Below are 25,636 nucleotides of genomic sequence, written 5' to 3'. Positions count from 1 at the left end.
TTTTTAGATTTTGAATGAGTTTGAGCTGATCCAGTTTTCAATATTTTGTAATTTTTTAGTGTATTTTGTTCAAGAACTTGATTTCAGATTTTTACTTATAAATAACACTTAAATTTGTAAACCTTGTGGCTAGCTGTTCTACTTATTATTAGATTAAAGTTCTTTTTTTTTTTTTTTAAACCTCATTCTGACTCAGGCTAGTTTATTCTAGTGATGTACCAGACTCACTATCCGGGTCCGGCCGGGTATTGCCATTTTTGTCTGATATCCGGATCCGGCCGGATTCTAATTTGAAAAAAAAGTCCGGATCCGGTTCCGGCCGGACTCTAATTTGAAAAAAAAGTCCGATTCGGTTCCGACCGGATATTAATTTGAAAAAAAAGTCCGGATCCGGTTCCGGCCGGATTCTAATTTGAAAAAAAAAGTCCGGGTCCGGTACATCACTAATTTTGGCATATAGTTAATTAAAGTTGGATAGCACTAAAAATCTAAAATGAGAGGGATTTACAAAATGACTTAAAAAAAACAAACTAATTATTTATCTCTAATTTGATTTTTTAAGCAAATACATTAAAGTTTTGACATAAACTTACCTACACAACAAAAGACAATTCTCATAGTTAAACTTATATCAACCTGTATTTAAACTAACAAGTTTCATGCATTTATTTTAAATGAAAAAGTCATTTAATATTAAGTATATAGAAAGTTTGTTAAGGGCATAGGGGTCTATCATTTTTTTATAATAAAAATTAGCATTAGAAATTATATGAAAGCATTACTTATATACTACAAAATTCTTTTCAAAGTGAAAAATAAATTATTAGCTTTGAAATATCAGTACCGTGTAAAATTTTTCCTAAATAGTTCAACTGAGAATAATTAAATGTTTAGATTGTTTTAAAAAATTACAACATGCAAACCACAAATTATAGTGAATGGACTGTGGATCAGCTTAAACGCCTTGATATAAATGCTTTATCTGAAGTTAAGAAGCTCAAGTTAAAAAACAGCAGACCAACACCAGATATTTCAATTACCCAAGAGTGTACATCAAGAGGTTTGAAGTTATTTATATGACTAAGCTAAAATTTTGAACTATATGAAAAAATTTAATTATACTTTATATATGTGTTTGTTAATTTAAAAAGAAAATATATTATGAGGAAAAAGTTATGATGTTTACAAAGATTATTGCAGTTTTAGCTTATATAATATTTTTTTAGCTGAGATTTTAGCAAAGGAGAAATTTTTAGAGGTTTTATATATATATACTTTTCAGGTATTTATAGTTTTATCAATATCAGTTTTTGTAACAAATTTAGCACTCAAATCATGAGAATGAAGAGGTTTTTTTATAAATAGAGTGTGTAAATTTATTTTAATTTTCTAAAAAAAAGATAGAGTTTTTTTTTAATGGTTTTACAGTCATGTTTTTTGTCAATGTCAGATTTTTATGTTAAAAAGGTAAGCCTTTCAATAGAAAGTTCAGCAATGAATATTACAGTAAGCACCAGTGGCTTTGCGCATGTAAACAGTCCATGGCCCTATACTGTTTTCCGTGTATTCTGTTTGGAGGTGAAGATGCTTGGACAAAAACTGGTTTTAGGAACTTATCCAAAATTGCTGCAAGATCTCTAACTCATGCCAAATCTTCCAAGCATTTGGACAACATTGTGTTTTTCAACTTCCTAGGTAAAAGTTGCATCCAAATTTATCTAAGTAAAAGTTACCAGGATAGTATTGAAAAACATAATGAAGAAGTGAGAAAAAACAGAAAAGTACTGAATATTTTAATTGACAGTGTACTTTTTACAGTGTACAACAGAGGCAGAAAGATCATTTTCAGCTCTAAAAAGAATTAAGAATTACCTAAGAAACACTATGGGCCAGACAAGACTTAATTCTTTAAGTGTATTATCTATTGGTCGAGATTTAGTTAGTGAATGTGATGGTTTTAATTCGAAGGTAATAGAAATGTTTGTTAATAAAAAAGAAAGAAGGATGCATTTTACTTATAAAGGTAAAAAATAATTTTCTTATTATGTATCATTAATAGAGGGTACATAATTAAGCTTATTTTGTTTTGTGTTTTTAAAAAATATTTATTGTTGTTAAGTATGAAAGTTTATATGTTAACTTAAAATTTTATAAATTTTTAGTTTGCAAATAGTGAACTACTAAAATATTTTACTTTATTTTTAATTCTCTGTACTGAATGCTACTTTTGACTAAACTTTATATTTTATTTCTTTTCAGATACATTATATGTTTTTAGTTAGTATTTCATTAAATAGATGTTAATGCTTATAGGTTATTTTACAAATTTTAGTTTTGTTAGTCAACAAATTGTGAACTATTACTCAGATTTTGCTTTGTTTGTTAATTTTGTATGTTAAAAATAAATCCGACTTAACTTCAATTATGTATTTAGTAAAAGTTAGTTGTTTTAGGTAATTATTTTTTGATCCTAGATATAAATTTTTAAAGGTTATTTTACAACTTGTAGTTGTTTAGTTTGCAAACATAGACCTTTTAAACAAATTTCGTTTCAAAACGTATGTAGAATTATATTAAATTTTTTTATTATGTAAAACTATTTTAAGAAAAAAGTCAATTTTTTTGCTGCTGTGGTATTTATAACTTTTTAAAGACCTTTGTGTTTAAATTGTAAAAGTTTTAAAAGAAAATTCCTTCTAGTGTGGTTTTTTTTTGAATTTTCATGGTTTTTTTTACTGGTGAAAATAAAGTAACTAACTTAAAAGAAACAAAGTTACTGTTTAAAGCAATTTGTTTTTAATTGCTTTAAAAGTTACTTTACTTTTTGAGTTAATTTTATAATCTACAAAAAGTTTATTAATGGTATTTTTTGATTCATAATTTTATATTGCTAAACATAATTCCTTTTTTTTTGTTTATAAGAGCATTGATGCTTAAATAGTTAAATACGTAGTTTTCAAATATTTTTTAAAGTTGTATTGTAAGAAGTTATTTAAACATGTAAAATAATTAATTTATAAATCCCAAAAAAAACTTCTTTTGCTCTTATAATTAAGTTATGTTAATACATACATACACAGGGTTGCCACTCGGTCAGGAAAAGTCAGGAAATCAGGAAAAGTCAGGAAAAAATTGAAAAAATTACAAAAGTCAGGAAAAAATGGGGGGTTTTGAAAAAAAGTCAGGAAAAGTCAGGAAATTGATAAAAAAAAAAGTCAGATTTCGTCAGTTTAAATTTACAAAATTCCTTGTTATCCAAAGCCTTCAAGTGGTAAAAGTTAATTGAAAGTCCTTTAAAGTCAGAAAAAAATTCCATAATTTTCCTAGAAATTTACAAAAATATTTAATTTTATTTCCAATGCCTCCAGCTGGTATAAATTAGTAAAATATCCTTTAATAAACTGCAAAATGTTCCTTATATGTCGTTTGTTTATCTAGATACATTTATGCTAGGATTTGCTAAAAAAATGTTTCTTTTTTCAGACAAGCTGTGTTTATAAGGTAATAATACAAGTATTTTGCTGATAGGGCTGTTTATTACAAACATCAATCATACACAGATGGTTGAAGTGATGTACTGGAAGTTTGATGATAGCAAAAAACTATTGTTTATAACCTGTATTAAAGTTAGATTGGAAGCTTTATATAGTTTAAAGTGTTAGATTATGTATTTTAGAATAAGTTTAATTTAAGAGCTTGATTTAGAAAAGTCAGGAAAATTTTGGTAAAAAGTCAGGAAAAAGTCAGGAAAAGTCAGGAAAATTTTCTTAGCTTGATGAGTGGCAACCATGCATACAAACTTTTTATCAATGTATGATATATTGTAAATTTATGTACTGTATTATGATAAAAAATTTTAGCAACATAGTAATCTATTTCCTTCATTAAGTACTTTTAAACAAATTTCTCGTATATTGAAATTAAATATAAAATATCTCTTTTAAGTACATCATGTTTTTTTAATATTCATATTAAGAAGCATTTAAGCTAATATCTTTAAGACTTATAGCTTAAAATTCCCTATTTCTTTCTAATTCCTTGAGTTTTATTTTAATCTTTCAATTTAGGGGATTTTTTTAACTTGACAACTCAACCTGCAGCACCCCCTAACAAAAATACCACGCGACGCCACTGGTTTTCTCTGAGGTTTTAAATGGTAAAGGTTTAAAAAAGTGGTTTTAAATGTGAATTAACATATGTAAAAATAAACAACAATATTAATAATAACAATAATAATAACAATAAGAGTAAAAATAATGATAATAACAATGGTCGTTGTAATAATAATAATAACTGTAATCGTAGTAACAATAATAATGATATTAATAATAACAGTATTACTTGTAATAATAACATTAAAACGCAGACAAGTCATAAGTCTCGTAGTAGCCGTGTGTTGTGGTATAACCCACCATACTTTTCTGCATCAACATAAACTTAGCTAAAAAAAAATTAAATTTAGTAGATAAACATTTCCTAGATAACGTTTTGAACTATGCCAGAGTTTTGACAGGGTGTACAATTAAAAAGATGTTCAAATATTGCTCTGTTTTTTTCTGTTCCGCAGTGGTCTGTAGTTCGTCAGAATATTTGCTGTGATGTTTCTCCAATGTAAGAGATGCTCTGATCTGCAGGGCAGATGTATTTATAAATAACATTTGCGTCAAATACTTCAGAGCATTTACTTTTGTTGCTGAAGTAGTCAGAAACTTTTTTGCTGGTGTAGGCCGGTTTAATATCAAGTTGTGTTTTTGAAATATGGATGCTATTCGTTTTTGGAATCTTATTGAACAACTACTTACGTAAACTGTTGTGAATGAGAGTAGTTTTCGGTTTCTGTTTTCTTTTCATTTTTTGTGTTAGTATTTTCATTTTGTTTAAATGTTGAATTGTCGATTTTGTGAGCTTTAAGAAATTTGTTAATTTTGGACTCTATAAGGTTTTTTGGATACTGATTCTTAAGTAATAAGTTTTTAATTTTTGTAATTTCATCTTTAAAAGCGGTACAAGTTGAGCATATATAAAGCGCTCTGTTTAGATAAAAGTTTATTAAACCGAGTTTCCAAGACTTAGGACAAATACTAGTATATTGCATTATTAGACCTGTGTCTAATAACTAATATACTAGTACTACTTATACTAACGTATACTAGTACTAACTAATTAATGATGCACAAAACAAATGTAGAGCCAGACCAAACCAATTAATCCATAAAACACTTAGCAATCTTTCAAAAAACTCATCAATAGTTGTATGCAAAATGGATAAAGGTGACGGAGTTGTCGTCTTAAATAAGTCGGATTATTTGAAAAAGTTAGATAAAAATGTTCTAGACAAAAACCATTTTTAAGAAATAAAGTATAATCTTAATTCCGTAAACACAAAAGATTGCAAATTAGCCCCATGGATTATACAAGAAAACAAAGTCATTTATTATTGCAGAAATTATATTAAAAACATAGTTAACCAAAAAACCTATTACAATATTTATCCACGAGGCTCACAACCAGGCAAATTATATAGTGTTGTAAAAACGCACAAAGAAAATTATCCAATAAGACCAGTATTATCAGCTATCAACACTCCAGAGTACAATCGAGCGAAATGGTTAGAAAAAAAATAGTTGTTTGTATGACAAATATATCTTTTCCTCATCTAATGAATTTGTTAACAAAATATCCAAGCTAAATATAAAACATTCAAACGCTTTTGCTAGTTTAGACATCAAAAGCCTATATACTCACGTTCCGCTAAAAGAAGTAATTGAAGACATATTAACAACAATTTATGACACAAATATCAAATAAATTTTCAAAGAAACTAAAATTACTAAAAATATATTTTGGAAAAATTTACAGTTGTGCTCCTAAAGTATTTTCCGTTATGGTGAAAAGTATACAAACAATTAGACAGTGTTGCACTGGGTAGCCCATTGGCCCCAATCTTAGCCAATCGGTTAGTAACATCAAAAGAAAATTATCAATTACAAACAAATTCAAAAACAAAACTTCTTTTCTACACAAGGTATGTAGATGATATATTCGTAGTCACACAAAACCAAACTGAACTAACAAACTTCTATCATGAAATGGATACTCTACACCCAAACTTAGAATTCACTTTAGAAAGATTCGTGTACGAAAAACTACCGTTTCTCGACACTGAAGGTAAAAAAAATATCAAACCAACTACACACAAATATGAACAGAAAACCAACAGACACAGGTCTAATAATGCAATATACTAGTATTTGTCCTAGATCTTGGAAACTCGGTTTAATAAACTTTTATCTAAACAGAGCGCTTTATATATGCTCAACTTGTACCGCTTTTAAAGATGAAATTACAAAAATTAAAAACTTATTACTTAAGAATCAGTATCCAAAAAACCTTATAGAGTCCAAAATCAACAAATTTCTTAAAGCTCACAAAATCGACAATTCAACATTTAAACAAAATGAAAATATTAACACAAAAAATGAAAAGAAAACGGAAACCGAAAACTACTCTCATTCACAACAGTTTACGTAGGTAATTTGTTCAATAAGATTCCAAAAACGAATAGCATCCACATTTCAAAAACACAACATTAGTATTAAACCGGCCTACACCAGCAAAAATGTTTCTGACTACTTCAGCAACAAAAGTAAATGCTCGGAAGTATTTGACGCAAATGTTATTTATAAATACACCTGCTCTGCAGATCAGAGCATCTCTTACATTGGAGAAACATCACGGCAAATATTCTGACGAACTACAGACTACTGCGGAACAGATAAAAACAGCGCAATATTTGAACATCTTTTTAATTGCACACCCTGTCAAAACTCTGACATAGTTCAAAACTTTGAAGTTTTGAAACGATGTAAGCAAAGCGAACTCTACAGCCCGCATAGTAGCATTAAATTGAAAAACAAAATTATTAACAATCTATTAATAAACATACCTTTACTTTAGTTTTACTTGATAAATCTCTAAATTTTGTATTTATTTAAATTTATTCATACGTCATAATTTAAAGTTATTTTTTAAGCTGTTCACTTACCAAAAATTTTTTCAAATTTCATTTAAAATTTATCACTTGAGAATGAAACTCGTATAGTTTTGAAAAGCTTTGTGTAATAAAATACAAAACAAAATAAATAATCTATTGATATTAAATTGCAAATGGTATATAAATCTTTAATTTAAATATCCGACTGCTTTTTTCTAAAACAATAATTAGTTATTTTACTTATTATATAATTATATGTAGTTTGGGTCATGGTGATTTTATATGTGGCGCTGTAATTTAATTATTGGTCAGGGCTTTGAAAGCTTGATGACAAGTTTGATTTTGTGCTTTTTTTTTTAATTTTTCAAATTTAAATTCAATTTTTATTCTAATTGCATATAACTTTAATTTTGTTATAATTTATGTTTAACCATTATAAACATTCAAAAAAAATATTATATTATACCAATATATAATATTATAAATAATAATTTCTGTAGCTTTTATTAACTATACAATACTTTAATTTATTAATTCAATAACTAAAGTTAGTTATATTTTTTTTATTCACAATAGATTAAATATTATTTTTTAAATTAAATCGTTCTACTACTTTTTCCAAACATAAGGAATAAATTATCTAACCTTGTAGTACAAGTCAACTAGCTTGTCCTAATGTTTATATATAACAGCTTAATATTGTGACGTTACTATAAAATATTTTTTTGAATGATTAGTAACCAGTAAATATTTAGAATTAGTACTTCCTTGATTTTATGTAAGTAGTTTTTATTATGATTTGTTAATATATTTTGTATTTTACTTAAAGTTATTTAATTAAGACTTAATAACTACAAATATTATATAGTTTTACCACAGTCAGATTTAACATAACGTATTTTATCTTTTATTAACCATTAACCTATAAAAATCTATAGCAATTATTTTGTTTTTAAGGACAAATGTATATACTAACTGTAGCTTCTTGACTCTCCTTACAGTAAATATTTTTACAGAGCTCCGTTGAAATGTGTCAATCCGTTAACACACAGAAACATGTGTTAGTGTAATAAAGAAAGGATACTGTATAATTTGTTATTACTATAGTTTAAAATAGTTATTTTTAACTTCTATATTATCATTTTAGATCTTCGTAAAAGTTTTGTTTTTAAAAACAGTAATTGAAAAGTGTAAGTTAAAAAGTATTTTTTATCTTACTGCTTGATTGAATTAAAATCTGCAAAATAGTATTTTTCTTCAACTTCTATATTTATTTTACCAAGTTATAACAACCTAGTTCATACTTGTTCATAATAGTCTATATTTAAATTATTACCTTAATATTAAAGTTTTTTTTTTTTCATTTACTTCTTTGGGTTTTTTAAAATGAATTTGAAACCAAATTTTTAATATTCTTTTTCTATCAACAGACAATTAATAACCAATATAAAACATATTCATAATAATTAATCTTCATAGCTAATAAAACAACAAACTAGTAAAAATTGCACCAATAATAAAACAATATTTAATCTATGCCATTAGTGTGTTTAGATTCTTTATTTAGGTCAACTGTTTTATTTTTGTAAAACTGTCAACTAACTTATTTTGGTTGGTCAAAATTTCATTTTCTGTTTGTGTCAATTTAAGATCAGCTTGTGAAGTGTTACTTTTTATTTTTGCATTTACTAAATCCAACTGAGCTATTTTCAATAAAGCCTTATAATTACTTGTTTCGTCAAGATTTTCATTTGTTATATCAACCAATTCACTGTTTTAATCAAATAATTATTTTTTTTAATTTTCGTTAACACATATGTTTTAAAATAGTTCAAAAACCTTAATTGTTTATTTAGCAGAAAGCTTAAAACTTGTATAAAAATAAAACAAATTGTAATGAGTAGTATTTATGTTAATGGCATAGAGAAGTCTAAAATTTTTTTTTACAAAAGTTAACATTATTAGCTCTGATTTCAAAGCTTAGAGTATATACTATTCGATACTTTCATTAGAAAAAAAAATCAATAACTTTTTGAGATCTAATAATTTTTGTAAAAAAAATCCGAAAAACTGTGTGGAATCAAAGACTTTCAAGGCTGATTTGGTTGGAACTTTGAAAAAAATTATTAAAAGTCTACCTCCTCCTTCATTTTCAAAGCAATTTTCTTCAAATTTTCAGAAAATGTACTTTTCAATATTAAAAACAACTTGTAGGATGCTGATTTTTGAAAAAAGGCCATAAAACAAATTATGACCAAAATTCTTAAAAAGTCATTACTTTTGTTTAACAAAAAAAAAAATATGTTTCCTACAAGTTGCTTAAAATTTATTAAAGATTAATCTGAAAAAGTTTAAAAACAGTTGCTCAAAAACTGAACGAGAAGATAAATTTATGGTGAAATAGTCTATTTTTGTCCTTTTAGTTTAAAAATGAAGAAGAAGATAGATTTTTAATAAAATTTACAAAATTCTGAGCAAATCGTCCTTGAAAATATTTGATTCCATACTGTTGTATCAGAATATTTTTACAAAACTGGTTATATCTCAAAGCTTCTTTTAACTTATATTGTTCTATAAAAAGTATCGAATAGTACATACTATAAGCTTTTTGAAAAAAAAAAATGTTAATTTTTGTAATGGAAGAATTAAAAATGTTGAACTACCCTATACCCTTACAACTATTGATTAAAATATTTTACAGTTACTGTTTTATTTAACATAAGAAGAAAAAATTAATTGTTTTATTAGCTTAAGTAAAAATAAGTTAATTAGTGTTAAACAGTTCACACAAAATTAACTAAAAAATATTTAAGTTTCGTACCCTAAAATCACTTTGAAACTATTTTGTAAAAAAATTAAAGTTTTTTTTAAACTCGTTTAATTAATTTTAATTTAAGGTGATGTATTTTAACTAATTAACCAGTCTTTATTTTATATATACATATAAATAGAATATCTATATATATCTATCTATTTATATAAGCTCTTTACATCCCAGTAAATTGAGCATTCTTTTTTAGTTAAGTCAAATAACTATATATATACATATATAAATTTAGTAACACAAAAAAAAACTTTTGCTTAGGACAGCCTTTTAAGTGCTCTAAACGCCTCTTCAGCCAAGTGTTTTAATTAATAAAAAGCAAACATATAAGTACAGTACAAGATACTAAAAGATTAGATAATAGATAGTAATAAAATAATAGTACAATTTAAACAACGTTTAACAACACTATCAACACAGTTTTTAAACAAATTGTTTTCGGTAATGCAAATAGCCAGTTTGTAATTCATTACTTTTGTTTAAAAATTCTGACTTTTCAACGTTTTGAGTTTCCATATGTACTGCGATAATGTTGTAGCGTTGCAATGTTTTTCAGGGTTTACTAACATTTCTATCCCGCGATCATTTCTAACGCGATCATTTCTAATCTGATCACTTCTAACTCGATCATTTCTACCCCAACCTGGCCCGATTATTTCTAACCCGATTATCTCTAACTCGATCAATTCTAACCTGATTATTTCTTACCCGATTGTTTCGAACCTGATCAATAAAAGTTTGTTGTTTTTTATATTTATTTTATCAGTTTTTATTTTGAAAACTAACTAATGTTTAAAAAATTGTTATTCAATTAAAACATAATTTTCTTTGTCTTAACCAAAACTTAATGTTTATTCAGTTTTACTTAAAATAAACTTTTAATAATCAATTTATTTATATTTGTTACAATTTCAAATTATTTTCCTTATATTGACTTTTTTCTCTATACCAATCTTCTTAAATCGAACTTTATTTGTTTGATTATATAAGATTTAATAGTTTGTTTAATTTTTATTTATTTCTGCTTTGTTGAATTCTTAAACTAAGCTGTTATTACCTTGTTTAAGTTATATCTTTTGTCATTTACTAATTAGAATACATTTTTAAAGCAAGTAAATTTTAAAAGTTAAACTGTTACAAATGTAATATTCAGGTACAAAGATCTTTATTCTACAGTCTGGCTAGATGTTATGTTGTAAGTCTAGCGCTAGCGTTGTTGACTAATCTATAACTATCTTATAGTCGTTAAATTTCCACTTCAAACTTGCACAAATTGTTCTACAACTTGCACAGACCTTTTTAAAAAATGGAACTTAAATACTTTATTTAGCAAAAATTTTTAACGTTTTGGTATACCACTTAAACAGACTTGTTCGTTAATATAACATGTCCGAGGATTATCAAATGTCGTCTATTTAATATTCTTAAAATTTTCATTCAAGTTTATGATAATATATTAATCAATATAGGATAATAAGTTAAAAAATTTTTAGTTACGACTTCCAATTAGTGCTTAAGTTGATGCATTTATTTTTTTACAATTAAATTTACTTTATAAAAAAGATTTTTACGAGTATTTCCTCTATTTATACTTTATTTAACTTTAAGAATTTTTTTTCAAAGTTCCGTTTTTTTTTTTTTTTTGATCGTGCTTCCGTTGTCGAAATTATTTTTAATAAAGTATAAAAAAAATTATATATCAACATAAGTCTTAATATAGTTGTAGTTAAAATAAAAATAGTGAATCGATTGATAAAACTTTTCTTACTTTATATAAACTTATCTGAAAGTTTTAAAGAAGATTAACTCTATTAGATTTGATCATCCTCGGACTTGACGGTGCAAGAATCCATAGTCAGATATTTTAGCTTTTTTAGTCTGTGTAGCATATCTCAAAAAATTAAAATGTATATTTTACTAACTTTCATTTCAATATTCCTCAGTAAATTAACGTTAATAGTCAGTGTCTTTGTTTTTAAAATTAAGAATATCTAAGTTCCTTGACAAATAAAACAAATTTTTGAAAAACCTTTTAGAATAATAAAAATACTAACTTTTTTTAATACTACGCAAACTAAGAAACATTTATAGACCCTTTTGAGGTTATTAGTTTGCGTAGCATACTAAAAAAAATTAAATGAAAATTATTTTCAATTTTTAACAAAAATATTTTTATTCGTCAGTGAATTAAAACTAAAAAATTGACTAAGCAAGGAGACCTTAATCAAAGACCGAAACCGGAAAAACCAAAAATGACCAATATCCTAAAAAATATTAAGTTTTTATAAAAAACAAAGATACTGACTAGACGAATTCACTGAAAAATATAGAAAATAAAGTCAGTAAAAACTTATATCTATTTTTTGAGATACACTATGCAAATGTCCCACTTTTTCTATGGACTCTAGCACCGACCTAATAAACCCGAATTAAAAAAAATCATTTAGCTGTATCACATAGCTTTTAAATTCTGTGAAAAATATACTTTGAAAAGTAAGAAATTGTTGTTTGTTGAAATTTTTAAGTCATTAAAAATGTCATATTTCCCCTTAACTTAGACTGATTTTCGTTTAGTAAATCTTATATAATCTTAAAAAAATTTTATTTAAGCCCATTAATATAAATAAAAAGTCAAAAAAAAAAACGAAAATAATTTGAAACCTTAACAAGTTGAAATGAAGTTGATATTAAAAGTACATTTATATAGGAATAAAAAAACTTTGTTAAGTTTGAGACAAACTAAATTTAAATTTCAATAAAACAAGGTTCGTGCGCGATTTTTTTTTTTAATTTAGCCTGATTTTGACCGATTTAGCTTGATGCTTTTTCAAAGTAAGAAAAATCCCCTTGGAAGTTATTTTGGGTATCGGGGAGTTTTAATTAGTAAGTTAACAGAATAAAATAATTACAAACACTACTTTTACCGAAAATAAAAACTTAACACAGTTATTTTTCAACATCTACCAATTGCTAACACAGCAACTTGAATATTTTTAACTGGTGATTGTGATTTCTGCTTCAATGAATTGTTATATTTATATTTTAGGGAAGGTTGCATCTACCAGACATCACGCATATACAGGATTCGAGTCAAATAGTCCTTGAATTCGTCAATTATTAGTTACATTACTGGTCAAGAAGTTTTTATTAAAACAGAACTCTGAATAAGTCTGTAAATAAAAAGTGTTTTTGCCGATTCATTTATATCTAGGTAAGCTTTTTCGCCAATTTGATTGGTCTTTTTTTGTTGGTCTAGTTCAAATTGACCATAACGACTAAAAAAGATAGTACGCTTCTTAGCATCAGTTTCATTGAAATCGAATTTTTCAAGATGCTTTAAGTTGAAGAGGTCACTAACATGGCCTGCTTTATTAACTATACTCATTAAAGTTTCAATTATATCAAGAGCATGATCTATCATTATTGGCACCAACAGATCATTGCTCTGATACTTGCTTAAATGCAGCTTTAAATAGAGGCAATGTAACTAAAAAAACTAAGTTTAACTGTAACTCACGGTTTCTCAATTGCACTTTCAATAACTTTAAAGTTATTGCCTTGCGGTTGTTTACTTGGGACGCTCGTCTTCCAATGTTTAACCATGAGTACTACGCTTAGCCATATATCAATTGCCTGATCAGCAACTTGCTGGCTTTCAATCCAACGATGGGACAAAAATTTAATAGAAAATTGTTTGTTTAAATTTGTGCAATATAATCACTTCGGCGTGATGGGGCATTAAAAAAATTGAATGTAAATTTTTCAAAAGTTCTTTTATCTGCCATTTTGTTTTAGTGCAACCAAATTGGAAGGCTCAATGAAAAATATGGAGACTAAAACTACCGAAATCCATGAGAGCAGTCAAATATATTTCTTCTCTACTGGAAAAAGTAGTCGCATAAAGTGACCAATTAACGTGTGGTCCATCAATGGAAAGTTAGATCATTTTGCTTAGATCTAATTCTTTCAATGCCTCGTTTAAACAAAAATTCAAATCCTCTGCAGAGCAATACTTGAAAAACTTGTAACTCAAGTATTTGGTATAAAGCTTCTAAACTAGAAATTAAAACAGTTAAACCAACTAAGCTCTGAAAACCATAGCTGATGTAAACAAATTTAAACAAACAGCTAAGTTTTTGAATTAAATGGTAACATTTAAACTGTATTTTTTTCAATGAATTTTCATTATTTTGACGTATATAGCCTACTCAATACAAAATAATGAACATTCTTGAAATTCTTTTAGAGATTAAACAAAAGGTTTAAAGCATTTGTTTTTACAAATACTGAATGATTTTGCATTTAATAACTTTATGTATATTTAAAAATAAATTCACACCTTAATAAGATTTACTCAAGAAAAATAATTTTTTTTTTTTTCGTTTTTTAGAAGTTTTCAAGCATTTGTAATGACATAAACTGAAATTATAAAAATTTCAAGCAAAAAAATAAAAAAAAACTGATATTTTGCAATTTTTTCGAAACTGATATAGCCTGATGCGTACGAACCTTGATAAAAGAACAATTTTGTAAAGTTTTGTTAGTTTTTAATTTAGATCCTGATTTCAAAAATGTAAAATAAACAAATATTTACTGATTTAGTTAGCAATGATTGGGTAAGAAATGATCGGGTTAGAAGCGACCAGGTTAGATATGATCGGGTTAGATATGATCGAGGTAGAATTAATCGGGTTAGAAATGATCGAGTTGGGAATGATCTGCTCCCGTTTTTCAGGTTTAAAGCTGTACTTATGTTTTGTGTAGCGATCTTTGAACGATAGTCTGGTAGAGCCGACATAAAACTTAGTGTTATTTTAAGTTTTTACATTCGCTTAATAGATTAAATTTTCACTTAGACATTTTTCATTAACTGGGCATTCTTGCTTTCTGAAGTCACACGTACGCTTCTTTTTCTCTTGCATGTTTAAGAGCTTTCGATTGTGCCATTATTAGTTGTTTCATACTTGGCATACAGGAATAGGACACTTTTAGTGTCCTCCTGTTGAAAATTTTGCTTTATAGATGGTCTTCAGTGAAGTTTTTGTCCACAATTTCTAGGATGCGTTTCCCAACCCGCGTTGCTACGCTTTTGCAGAATGGAGCATTGAAATAGTATATTTCTACTTCTTTTCTTATTCTTACTTTTCTCGAGTTTTTGGCTATAGGCTTACTCGTGATCGTACCCACTTGCTTTTATAGCTTCCTGTTAGTGTTGGGTTATTTCCTTAAATATGCTTTGACTGCTAGATATATTTTGGAGGCGGTTATTTACTGCGACCGGGATATGTTTTAAACATGATTTGGATGGTTTGACTTAGTATTCACATAAACCGTATGCGCATTTGGTTTTCTATACGGCTTGTAGCTTTCGTTTTGTAGGCCTAAAGTTACAAACAAATTGGCTTCAGTGGTAACATCAAAGCCAACGTTTGTAAAAGCTTTTCTTATTTAAATATAACTTTCCTCTCCATACTTGGTCCAGGTAGAATGTCTACCACTGGCAAACCATCGTCACGGTATATGCCTAAGTTACCATTACTAAAGATCTTCTCCTTCTTCAATGTGTCCAAGATATATAGACCAACTAATTTGCAAATTTCTACCCCATGGAAACGTCTAATAGGCACATCAAGGCTGTCTTTGTTATGCTTGTCACAACAAGTATATATATGTATTTCTTATACTGTGTAAATGTTGAAACAGAGAAGCTCTCTACAACGAATTGTAGGTTCCAGTATATAATAATCTAATGAAACTAACATTTCATTTTAAAATTTTAAAGCTCGTGAATAAATATGTAATTTTTTGTAATAATTAAAATATTTTTCATTATTCTCAAAACAAGCTTTTCCAAATTTATTTAAAAGCGGATGTTGTAAACTGTTTTACGCAGATTTCGTGACGTACTTCCAGTATAAAAAAAACAAACATTTTTTATTGTTAGGAGTTACATTTGTTTCATTGCTTATAAAACGGAATTTTACTTGCAGTAGCAGTTTCGGCAGAGCATTCGGCAAGTGTGCTTTAAGTTAAGATGCATTTTAAGCACGTTAGATTTAAGAACTAATGTTTTCTTGTGTGTTTAACTTTAGTTCTCGTATAGAGTGATGTAATTGTATCTTTGTGTTGTTTAGTTTATGTAAATAAAATATAAGTGTTGTTTTGATTGTTGTATTAATATACTGTAATAATCGATATTACCCCCCTTAAACATCTCTGTAACGAGACAATAATACAACACTACGGCTTTTTCTAAAATAATTGATTCACAATTCCGTTAAACAGAATAGTGAAACCAATAAAAAAAAACTTCAGTGTTGTATTAAAATATATTTATATTTGTACTAGATAAAAACTAATTACTAAATAAAATTTTTTTTAAAGTAAAATTAAGAATAGAAAACAAGCAACAATTATATTTTAGATTAAAAAACTGTATACATCACATGTAAGGTTTTATATAATTTTCTAAGTAAAAATTATACTTAAAAAAAATTCGATTTTAAATTTTATTACTTACTTACGAAGCTTTCTTATCTCACGTTTATGCTGAGATTTGTTGATAGACAAGTTTAATTCATCTTCAAGCTTATCTACAAGTGACTGTAACTTATCTTTGTTGGAGTTTTGCTTTTCAACTTTAATTTTTATAATTTCTAATTCTTGTTGTGATGTTTTAAGCTCGGTCTTGACAAGTTCGAGATCACGTACTTTAAATTTAAAAAGTAAATAACATGTGGCATAACAAACAAGTAATTTCTAGTTTAAAATTATCATCAACCAGCATAAAAAATATAAAATTTAGTTATAAACATACAGTATATTTTCAATAAATACGATTCTAAAATGATAAAAGATAACTTAGAACAAGTAAGTGATAATAGCGCTAAAAGTATAAGCAAAATGCATAACAATAAAACTATAAATAAATATTCAAAACCAACTAACCCTAATAGTAATAAGTTAAGTAATATGCCTAAATCATGTAATTGTCGTAAAATAGATAAAGATAACTGCCCATTAAAAGGTAATTGTTTATTTAAAAATGTAATTTATAAAGTTAAAGTTGAAAGTAAGGGCCAAGATAAAATTTATATCGGAAGTACAGCAGGTAGTTTCAAGGATAGATATGCTAACCATAAACATACTTTCAAAAATATAAATAAAAAACAAAGCACGCGTTTATCGGATTATGTCTGGAGATTTCTTTACAGGTACGGTAAAAGGCCAAACATGGAGTGGAGTATTGTTTCAAAGATCAAACATGCATCCAACGGAGTAAGTAGAATTTGCCCAACTTGCAATACAGAAAGAGCAGTAATTGCAGCAGAAGATAAAGACCTACTTCTGAATAAGAGGCAAGATTTATCGAATATTTGTCCCCACAACCGACGATTCTACTTTAAATAACTCTGTCTACTTATGTACTAATTTATTTCACAACACTCACATTCACAAACTTTTGCAAATTTAATACTTCATGTTTTTAAGCTTCATAAATTATTGACCAATTTGTTAAATTTATTATGACGTAACATTTCTGCACAACTCAATTTAATTTTCATTTTAAAAACTTGCCTATTCTTAGAGCTTTTTGAGGTTAGTGCTTACTTTTATTAAATTTGTATATTTTGTAGATAATATTATAATTTTATGTTTTTATCCCAAACTTTGTTTTTAAATTATAAAGTTCGTTTATAGTTACTACCTACATAAACACTATACATAATTATACATGTTTTTTCTGCTTTTTTTCTAATGTGCATTAATATTTTATAGACTCCGTAGATCTGTTCTTAAATTTATTTGAGAGCAGTGAAACGCCGTTAGTCGGAATAAAGTTTTAACACAATAACATTTGTGGTAAATATATATTTACATATAAATACATATATTAAATAAATGTTTAATACTTCTAATATAAATTCAACAAATATGTTTTGTTTTTATGATGAAAGTTTTTTATTTTGGGTATTTTCGTTAATAGTCATTCTTAAACTTTAGTGGTTTTTAACATCATTGTATTAGGCTTAATATTGGTATTTAAAGACCAAAGATTCTTAGGAAGCACTTTTTAGCTGTGTTCAAAGTGCGTACCTAGGTGACAGTTTACTGTACAATAAAGTATATACTTAACAATGTACCTGTTAATTCGGCTTGTTAGTTTTATAAACTTTATTTATTAAAACAAAAATATTTATATAAAAAACTATACCAGCTTTTGAAAAAATCATCTTCAAACTTTTTTTAAAACCTAAGTTTAGCTAAAAACTGATGAAAACAGTATCTAAAATACCTGTTAAGGTTTATCACTAAAATAAATAAAGATTAGTACGTTAGTCTGTTGTATTTAAAGTGCAAACTCAGAAAAATATTGATCTTTTGTTTTTTCTGTTTATGTTTTATATGGTAGCCATTGTGGACTGTTTAATCATGAGGTATTTGTTGCATCTAAAAGATTAATTGTGAGTTTATCACTTAAGTATTGACTCTATACTATTTTTATTAACCTACAATAAAAACTACTCAATTTAGTCTAGAATAATTAGTCTTTTTATTCCTCATTTTTCGATACGTTTTTAAACTCTAAAATTAAAAAAAAAATAAGTTAAAAAAAAAGTTTTTGGCTTAATAAAGCAAACTTAACCGGAAAAATTTGAGATCTAATCGATTAAAATTTAATAAAAAAATAGCTTCAGCTTAATAAAAAAAAATGTTTTTCATTTAAGACGATTCAGTTTCAAATCAAGTAAAACTTACAACAATTTTCTTTTTCAATTTTTTGATCTTCAAAACTCTTTCGAAATTGAGCATATTCTAAATTCAATTTGTGGAACTTTGAAATAAGTTCCGAGTTTTCTTGTCTTGATTTTTTTCTAAAAATCTTAATAAATAACAACGGAATAAAATATAACAAACATGAACTTACAAAGAAGACTCTAACTCTTGTACATTGTTATGAATACGCGTAGACATCTAAATTTTTTTAATTAACTCAAAGTTACTTCTTTTAAAAATTAAAACAAATAATTTAACATAACAAGCATCTTTAGATTTATAGGTTCTACCTCGCTTTTTATGAGCTTGAAGCTACCAGAAAAATGTTTCTGTTGACTTGTTTCAAATTTCCTCAGACTAGTACTTTTACTATTCCTTTTTTTTTCAAAACTTTTGTTGTCATTCTTATCTAATTTTCTAGGTCCAAACTTTAGATATTTACCATATTCTGTTATTTTAATGCTTTTTTAATTAAACAAGAACTAAACGTAGTTTTTTACTTCAAATTTACTTAAGCTATTTAAATAAAACTTTATTTTAGAAATGTAAACTGTTTGTACCAGACTCAAGAGAGGCAACAGTGCTGGTAGCCATTTTTTCTTTAAGTTGAGCAACACATGATCTTTTTTTGAGCTTCTTTTCCTTAGCTCTTATCAAACTATTCTCACTTTCTCCTTCACTGCACGTACTTTCAATATCTGAGTAATATACCTTTAACGATTCGTTTTTGTTTAAAAAACGATTTAATTCAATTTTTTACTTAAACTGTCGAGTAAATTAGTTCTAAAATATCATACTGTTTTTTACCATTACCCTTTTCAAGTGAAGCAAGGCTTTTTGAATTAACTAGTTTTTTTAGATTTCTCATTCCCTTTCTTTTTTTTCTTCTTCTTTTACTCAACTTAACATCCTCATCAGACTCATCTGCTCCTAAATACAAAGCTATTTTGAGCAATTGAATTACAAAAATAGTTAAAGTTTTTTAAACTTACCGCTATAAAAATCAACCTTTTTGTTTTCAATGTTTTTCTCAACTATCTTTTGCATAAGATATATAAAAACATTGTTATTTTCACTGAACAGTTGTAATTCTGGTTCTTTTAAGGTTTGCTGTTTGAATACGTATGTTAATTCATTGATAATTAAAAATATTAAAATAAATAGCTTACTTTTTAAAACAATGAAATCCATACCTTCTTAATAATCAATCGTTAAACATTTTGACTAACAAAAGTACACTTTAAAGAAAACAACTAAATTTTTAAAAATAAATATAAGCTGAGTTTTTAAAAGACGCAATAAAAAATAAAACGATACAACAAAATCACAACAATCTTAAGTTGATATACAAAATTAAGTAAGAAAACAATTAAAAATACAACAAGGATATGTATATATTAGTTTTCAATTTAGTCGCAGCTTTTTTTCTTATTGTTCTCATCTATCTTGATTCTGTTAATTGTGTAACTTATTTTAAAAATAATTAATACTGGTAAAGTACTAAATAAAACTAGTCACTGGAAATTTTTTGTTAAGATACATATCTATATTCTTTGTTTTTTCAAATAATGTACTAAGTATACTTTAAACGAAATCACTGGTACTTTCTAAATCTAAATAAAAACTTTGAATTTTACACTAAAAGCTATAACTGAGTTACAAGCTTAAAACAAATAACTAATTCCTATTTCGTTTAGAACTTTTTAAAACTAGTTTTACATAAATTGTACTTATGTTAAATTAGAAACTTTAAGGTATAACAAAATTTGTGTAACAAGTAAACAAGATATAAAACAGCTCATCGATATAAAAACAAAATACTTGAAGATTTCTGCAACTATTCTTCCTGGAAGCTTATGAAGAACCAACTTTGTTACCTTTAAAGCAATAATAAACTTTTAAAAATCTGAAGCATATACAAAAGTATTTTAGTTTTGAAAACTAATCTTACTTCAGTAATATCAACTGTTTTATCTTCATATATCCATAATCTTTTGGGGCTAGGCACCTTCAATTTTTATTTACATTCAGCAATTAACTATGACTAATAACTCAACAAACTTACATTTATTTCAACAACTTCATACTCTTTTGTTGAACTTTTTACAGAAGTGTTCTAAATATTTACAATATTACTTTTGTAAACTTAAACACGCAATCAGTCAAAGCAAAATTAAACATTAAATTATGTTTTTGCAAAGGTAAATATGTAATCAAGTCTAATATGTAAAATTAATAAAAGCTAGCGATAAGAAAATCTATGGACTATACTACCAAAAACTTCTTAATTTAACAATCTTAATTAGTTACTTTTTACTATAAATTATCGTTTTTTTTTTGATAGTTTAGTAACATTTAGCTAACAGTCTAAAAATAAATACTAACTCTATCAATTCTAATTTTTGTATTTCTTAAAACTTTTTGAATTGCACTCGACGGAAGGTTTTGTAGAACTATATCTGTTAACTGAACACTAGTTTAAATAAAAAATATCTTAAAAAATACAATAAACCTTACTTTTTCTAAATCAATTTCGGTACAGTCATTATTTTTTCTAGCCGTCTGTAAATTTAAAAACATTAACATTTTTAATAACATATCAAATAAGTTCTACCAGATTATCGCTGGTAAAATTATTTTGAATCAGCTAAAAACAAGTACTTAAATAATTTCATTTTAAGATTTATAAGCAAATGTCCGACGTCTATTCTGGGAAACCCTAAACGTTTTAACAAATAAAATAAATTAAAAAATAAACTTCTTAAAAATATCCACAATCATATCAAATTATATAAAACTGCTTTTTTTTACTTTTGTAGTTTTGAAATGTTGGTTTTCTTTTGAAATCTTCTTCCATTCAGTGTTCTGACTCTTAACAACTTTACATGTCTTAAAGAAGTCTTTCGGGTTTGTTTGAGTATGTATGTCACTTTTTGTTAAGATGTTTTTGGAGTTAGTCTAATACACGAAGTTTATATTAAAACTCATGAACAACACTTACGAATGACATAACACAAAAACTAAAAGAAAGTATTACTAAGCTTTCAACAACTGTAAACTTAAAAAGGTAGTATTATGTAACTTTGATGTTATGACATGTTATACTTTAGTTATTTTTTGTAATAAAATGAATTTTTAAATGCAATCTTTTAAACTTACACAACTACAAGACTTGTTTTTGAGACTGGTTTTTGTACTCGACATCTATAAAACAACGCTTATGTTATTTTAGTCCGAAAAAAAACTAATTCTTATTTGATATGTCTAGCTTTACACTCAATACATTCGTTTTTAACATTTTGAAAAAAATAACAAAGTATTAGTTTACCTAGATCAGGGTTTCCCAAAGTGGGCCAAGTGGCCCCCTAGTGGGCCATGACAGATACTCATGGGGCCACGAGCAGCAAAGGGGAAAGAGGGGGGCCATGAGCAGTAAAGGAGCCACAGGGGGGCCATGAGGCTATAACTTGAAACTTACACTATATATTCTTGAGTTGCAGATGAAGAGCAAAAAAAAAAGGTCTTATGTGTATTTTATGGTAGTTTAGAAATTTACACTAGATATTCTTGAGTTGCAAATGAAGAGCAAAAAAAAATAGTAATCTTGTTGAAGGGGGCCATTTGCAAAAAAGTTTGGGAAACCCTGATCTAGATATAATTACATTAAGTGTATGTCTAATTAAACTAATTAAATAACTTGATATACATATTTTCTAACTAACTCATATAACAAATAACTTATATGTAAGTACCAGTTTTAAGTAGACAATAAAGAATAAAATACTTTTTTTAGCGAATTTTTATCTATTAGTTTTTTTGGTAATACTTCTTCGTCTTTAAAGTTCATTAACAAACTAGCTGACTGGTGTGACTAAAAAAAAATATCTATTCAATTTTAGCATAAAAGCAATGAAAAAAATACAATAAAAATTAATAGGTCAAAGTAAAAACTAGATAACAAAAAATTTTTTATAACTAGTCAGAAAAACTTTTATGTTACTAAATAAAATATAAAATTATACGCTAAAATTATAGTAATGTACATACTGTTTAAATTTTCTATCCGTTAAACATTATCTGGTGATTAAAAAGACTTAACTATCCTAATATTAAACACTAGGTACATTTTTCTTAAAACAGTCTTTACAAAAGCTGAATACAAAACACATCTGAAAACTCTTACTTTAAATACAAATCTGTAATTGACTTCTAAAAAATTAAACTTACATAGATAAGTAAATAAAACAGAACATATTTTCTTTGCTTGATTTATTAATCTTAATACTCTATTTTAGTATAACAGACTTTTATTGAAAATAACAGGGTTGCCACAGATTTTGGAAATTTCTTACAGGTTTTTGAAATTACATGTTTTATGGTCTATTTTGAGTTTAAAATTAAGTTTTAAGAAAAAAACTGTGTTAAATGGTATAACAACATTGAAAAGATACTGTTAAGCTACTTTATCAATGCTAGCAAATGGTTGCTTCATGCTTGCATGTATAAACCATTTGTAGATTGTAGACTGCAATTTTTTTGGTTGTGACTGACTGATGAGTCCTAATCAGGACGAAACTGGTCTCAGTCTACCGAAAGTTTGTTGTTTGATGATCGAATTGGTATGATCAAACCTTGTAAACTTGGGCTTGTCTCACGGCATATGGAAGTCCGACTTCGGTTATGTAGACTTTCGCCAATGGTTTAGAGCTACTTTAAATATGTTTTTAATAAAAAAAATACTTGATGATTACAACAAATACAACATGATAGATGTTTCGTGTCAAATCAAAACTTAACTACTTAACATGTAAAAATAATTTAAAACTCCAGATTTTTTAGTGACTCTTGTTCGAAATCCAGGTATTTTTAGCCAAATTGTCAGACTCCAGGTTTTTCAAGGATTCCAGGTTTTGTGGCAACCCTGAAAAAAGATTTCAAAACAAAAAAAAATATTTAAAATTTTAAATATGAAGTAATATTATTCGACCATTATTTATATTTGTAAAACAAATTAAACGCAATAGTTACTATAAAAAAAATATTATTAATACTTTTTGATTTACATGTACAATTAAAGAAGCATTCATTAACAACTAAGCTTTCTATCACTGAAACCTGACAAGACTATTACATTTCTAAATAAAAACTTTAATAAAAAATAGAAAACAATTATAAACAATTTTTCCAATATTTAACCGAACAATGTAGTATCTAAGGATTCACTGTTTTTTAGAGTTTCGTTTAGAATTTCTTAACAAAAAGCTAACTTTAACCCTAAATACTAAAAGTTATTGTTTAAAAAGCATAGTAGAAAACAAATATAGTACTAGAATGTAGTTTAAAATCTCAACGTTTTTAAAACTCTATTAATGAATTTTTCAATGATTTGGCAATAACTTTAAACTTTTAGTTCAAGCATACAAATCAATAAATTATATTTTCTTAAATAAAAAAGAAATTTAATACTAATTAAAAGGTTAACTTAAGTAAGTTTGTAAACAATATGTATATCTTATATTGAAATAAATTTGTACAAACTGGATAAGAAGACGGTTTCACTAAATTATCTTCCATCAGATTAACATCAACAATACTACTTTTTACATTGCTACTTACCTCTTTTCTTAGAGCAGATGTGTTGCTTATCTAGTATTTAATGAACTAAATCTTTTTGGGTTAAGAATAAATATACAACTAAAACTATAACAACAAAAACTTTTCTGAAGGTTTTAGATTAAATAAAATTGTTAATTATAAAAATCCTATAACTACTTTATTAAACAAGTATACAACAACAATCTTGAAAAACAACTCATAGTAATGAAGCTTTTAGAGACTACTAATAATAACAAACTTTTTCTTCGATAGAGCTAATGCTTTCTACATTAAGTTCCATTCTTCGTAGTAACTAACAAGCAATATATAGAAACTTGATAATAAAGTTTGATAAACTTCAAAACTATAGTATAATTGATATTGAAAGAAGTTAAATTTAAGTTTTGTGTTGATACATCAGTTATGGCATCATGAATACGTTTCAACGTTTATGAAACTATTACATAGTAAATAGAATAGATTTTAGCGAAAATATTGTATTTCAAGGTTCTTTATAGAATATAAAAGCTATAATTTTAAATAAAGCATTTTTTTCTAAACTGATGACTTCATATTTGAATCTCGTTTTAAGAAAACAAAATTTAAGTTCTTTTTAAAACCTGTTAATTTAATTTACGGTAAATAGATAAAATTAAAAACTAAAGAATATTAGTCTTTTTTTTTAAGTTGTTAACTTAATTTACGGTATATTTGATAATAATGAAAAACAAAAGAACAATAGTCTTTTTTATACCATTAAGTGCTAAAAAAATAAAAATTACCGTTACAAAAATTATGATTTAGGACTAAGTTTAAATATAATGTTAAAAAATTTAATAATAATGAACAAGATAAAAAAACTTCATTTGAAAACTTTTTGCGGTAAAACCTAAAACTTAATATTAAAATAATTTCGGCATACATACGATGATCTTAATACAATTTACACTATCCTAATATAACTATCTCGCAGAAGCACAATATTTTATAAATCAAAATAGTTTTCAATTTATAATTTTTGACCAATTCTTATAACTAAATAAACTTTCAAGTATTCAGAACTCTTAAGTACTATTTTTTGGTCCCCTAACTTGATTGTTTACTTTTATATATTATTAAAAAAATAAAAACCTCAGTGTCATCACTACTTTCGGATAGATTTGTACCATCTAAAACTTCATTTTTATGTTCTGAACCAAGACTATAGTCGTTTTTCTAAATAAAAAGCTTCAAACGTCAAAATGAAGTAAAAACAGTACATATAAGTTTGTCTTAAATCTGTACAAAGAATACAACACTTAAGTAGTTCTATAATGCAAACAGCTTTAAAAGTCAAAACGGAATAAAGCTTTATTTATAAAATGTATATATTACAAACTTAAAAAAACCTGTTCATTCAAAATTTAAACACCTTTAAAAAATAAAACTCTAAAAACAAAAATATG

General features: G+C 26.2%; 1 protein-coding gene across 1 annotated transcript in view; it reads right to left on the bottom strand.

Moving 5' to 3' along the window:
• The window catches only part of LOC145828563 (uncharacterized), a 60,223-nt gene that overhangs the window by 14,040 nt on the left and 20,547 nt on the right, over positions 1–25,636 (bottom strand). Inside the window, exons 6-12 of the mRNA XM_082936318.1 lie at positions 19,589–19,706; positions 19,404–19,526; positions 19,157–19,294; positions 18,887–19,044; positions 18,579–18,702; positions 16,339–16,528; positions 8,598–8,765 (exon numbers count right to left, since the gene is read on the bottom strand). Of these exons, the coding sequence (XP_082792444.1) occupies positions 8,598–8,765; positions 16,339–16,528; positions 18,579–18,702; positions 18,887–19,044; positions 19,157–19,294; positions 19,404–19,526; positions 19,589–19,706 (1,019 nt within the window). The remainder of the gene's footprint in view (positions 1–8,597; positions 8,766–16,338; positions 16,529–18,578; positions 18,703–18,886; positions 19,045–19,156; positions 19,295–19,403; positions 19,527–19,588; positions 19,707–25,636) is intronic.

The sequence above is a fragment of the Thalia democratica genome, chromosome 2 (assembly GCF_965202585.1).
Source record: "Thalia democratica chromosome 2, ktThaDemo2.hap1.1, whole genome shotgun sequence".
Taxonomy (NCBI): domain Eukaryota; kingdom Metazoa; phylum Chordata; class Thaliacea; order Salpida; family Salpidae; genus Thalia; species Thalia democratica.
This window is presented reverse-complemented; position numbering and strand designations above follow the sequence as displayed.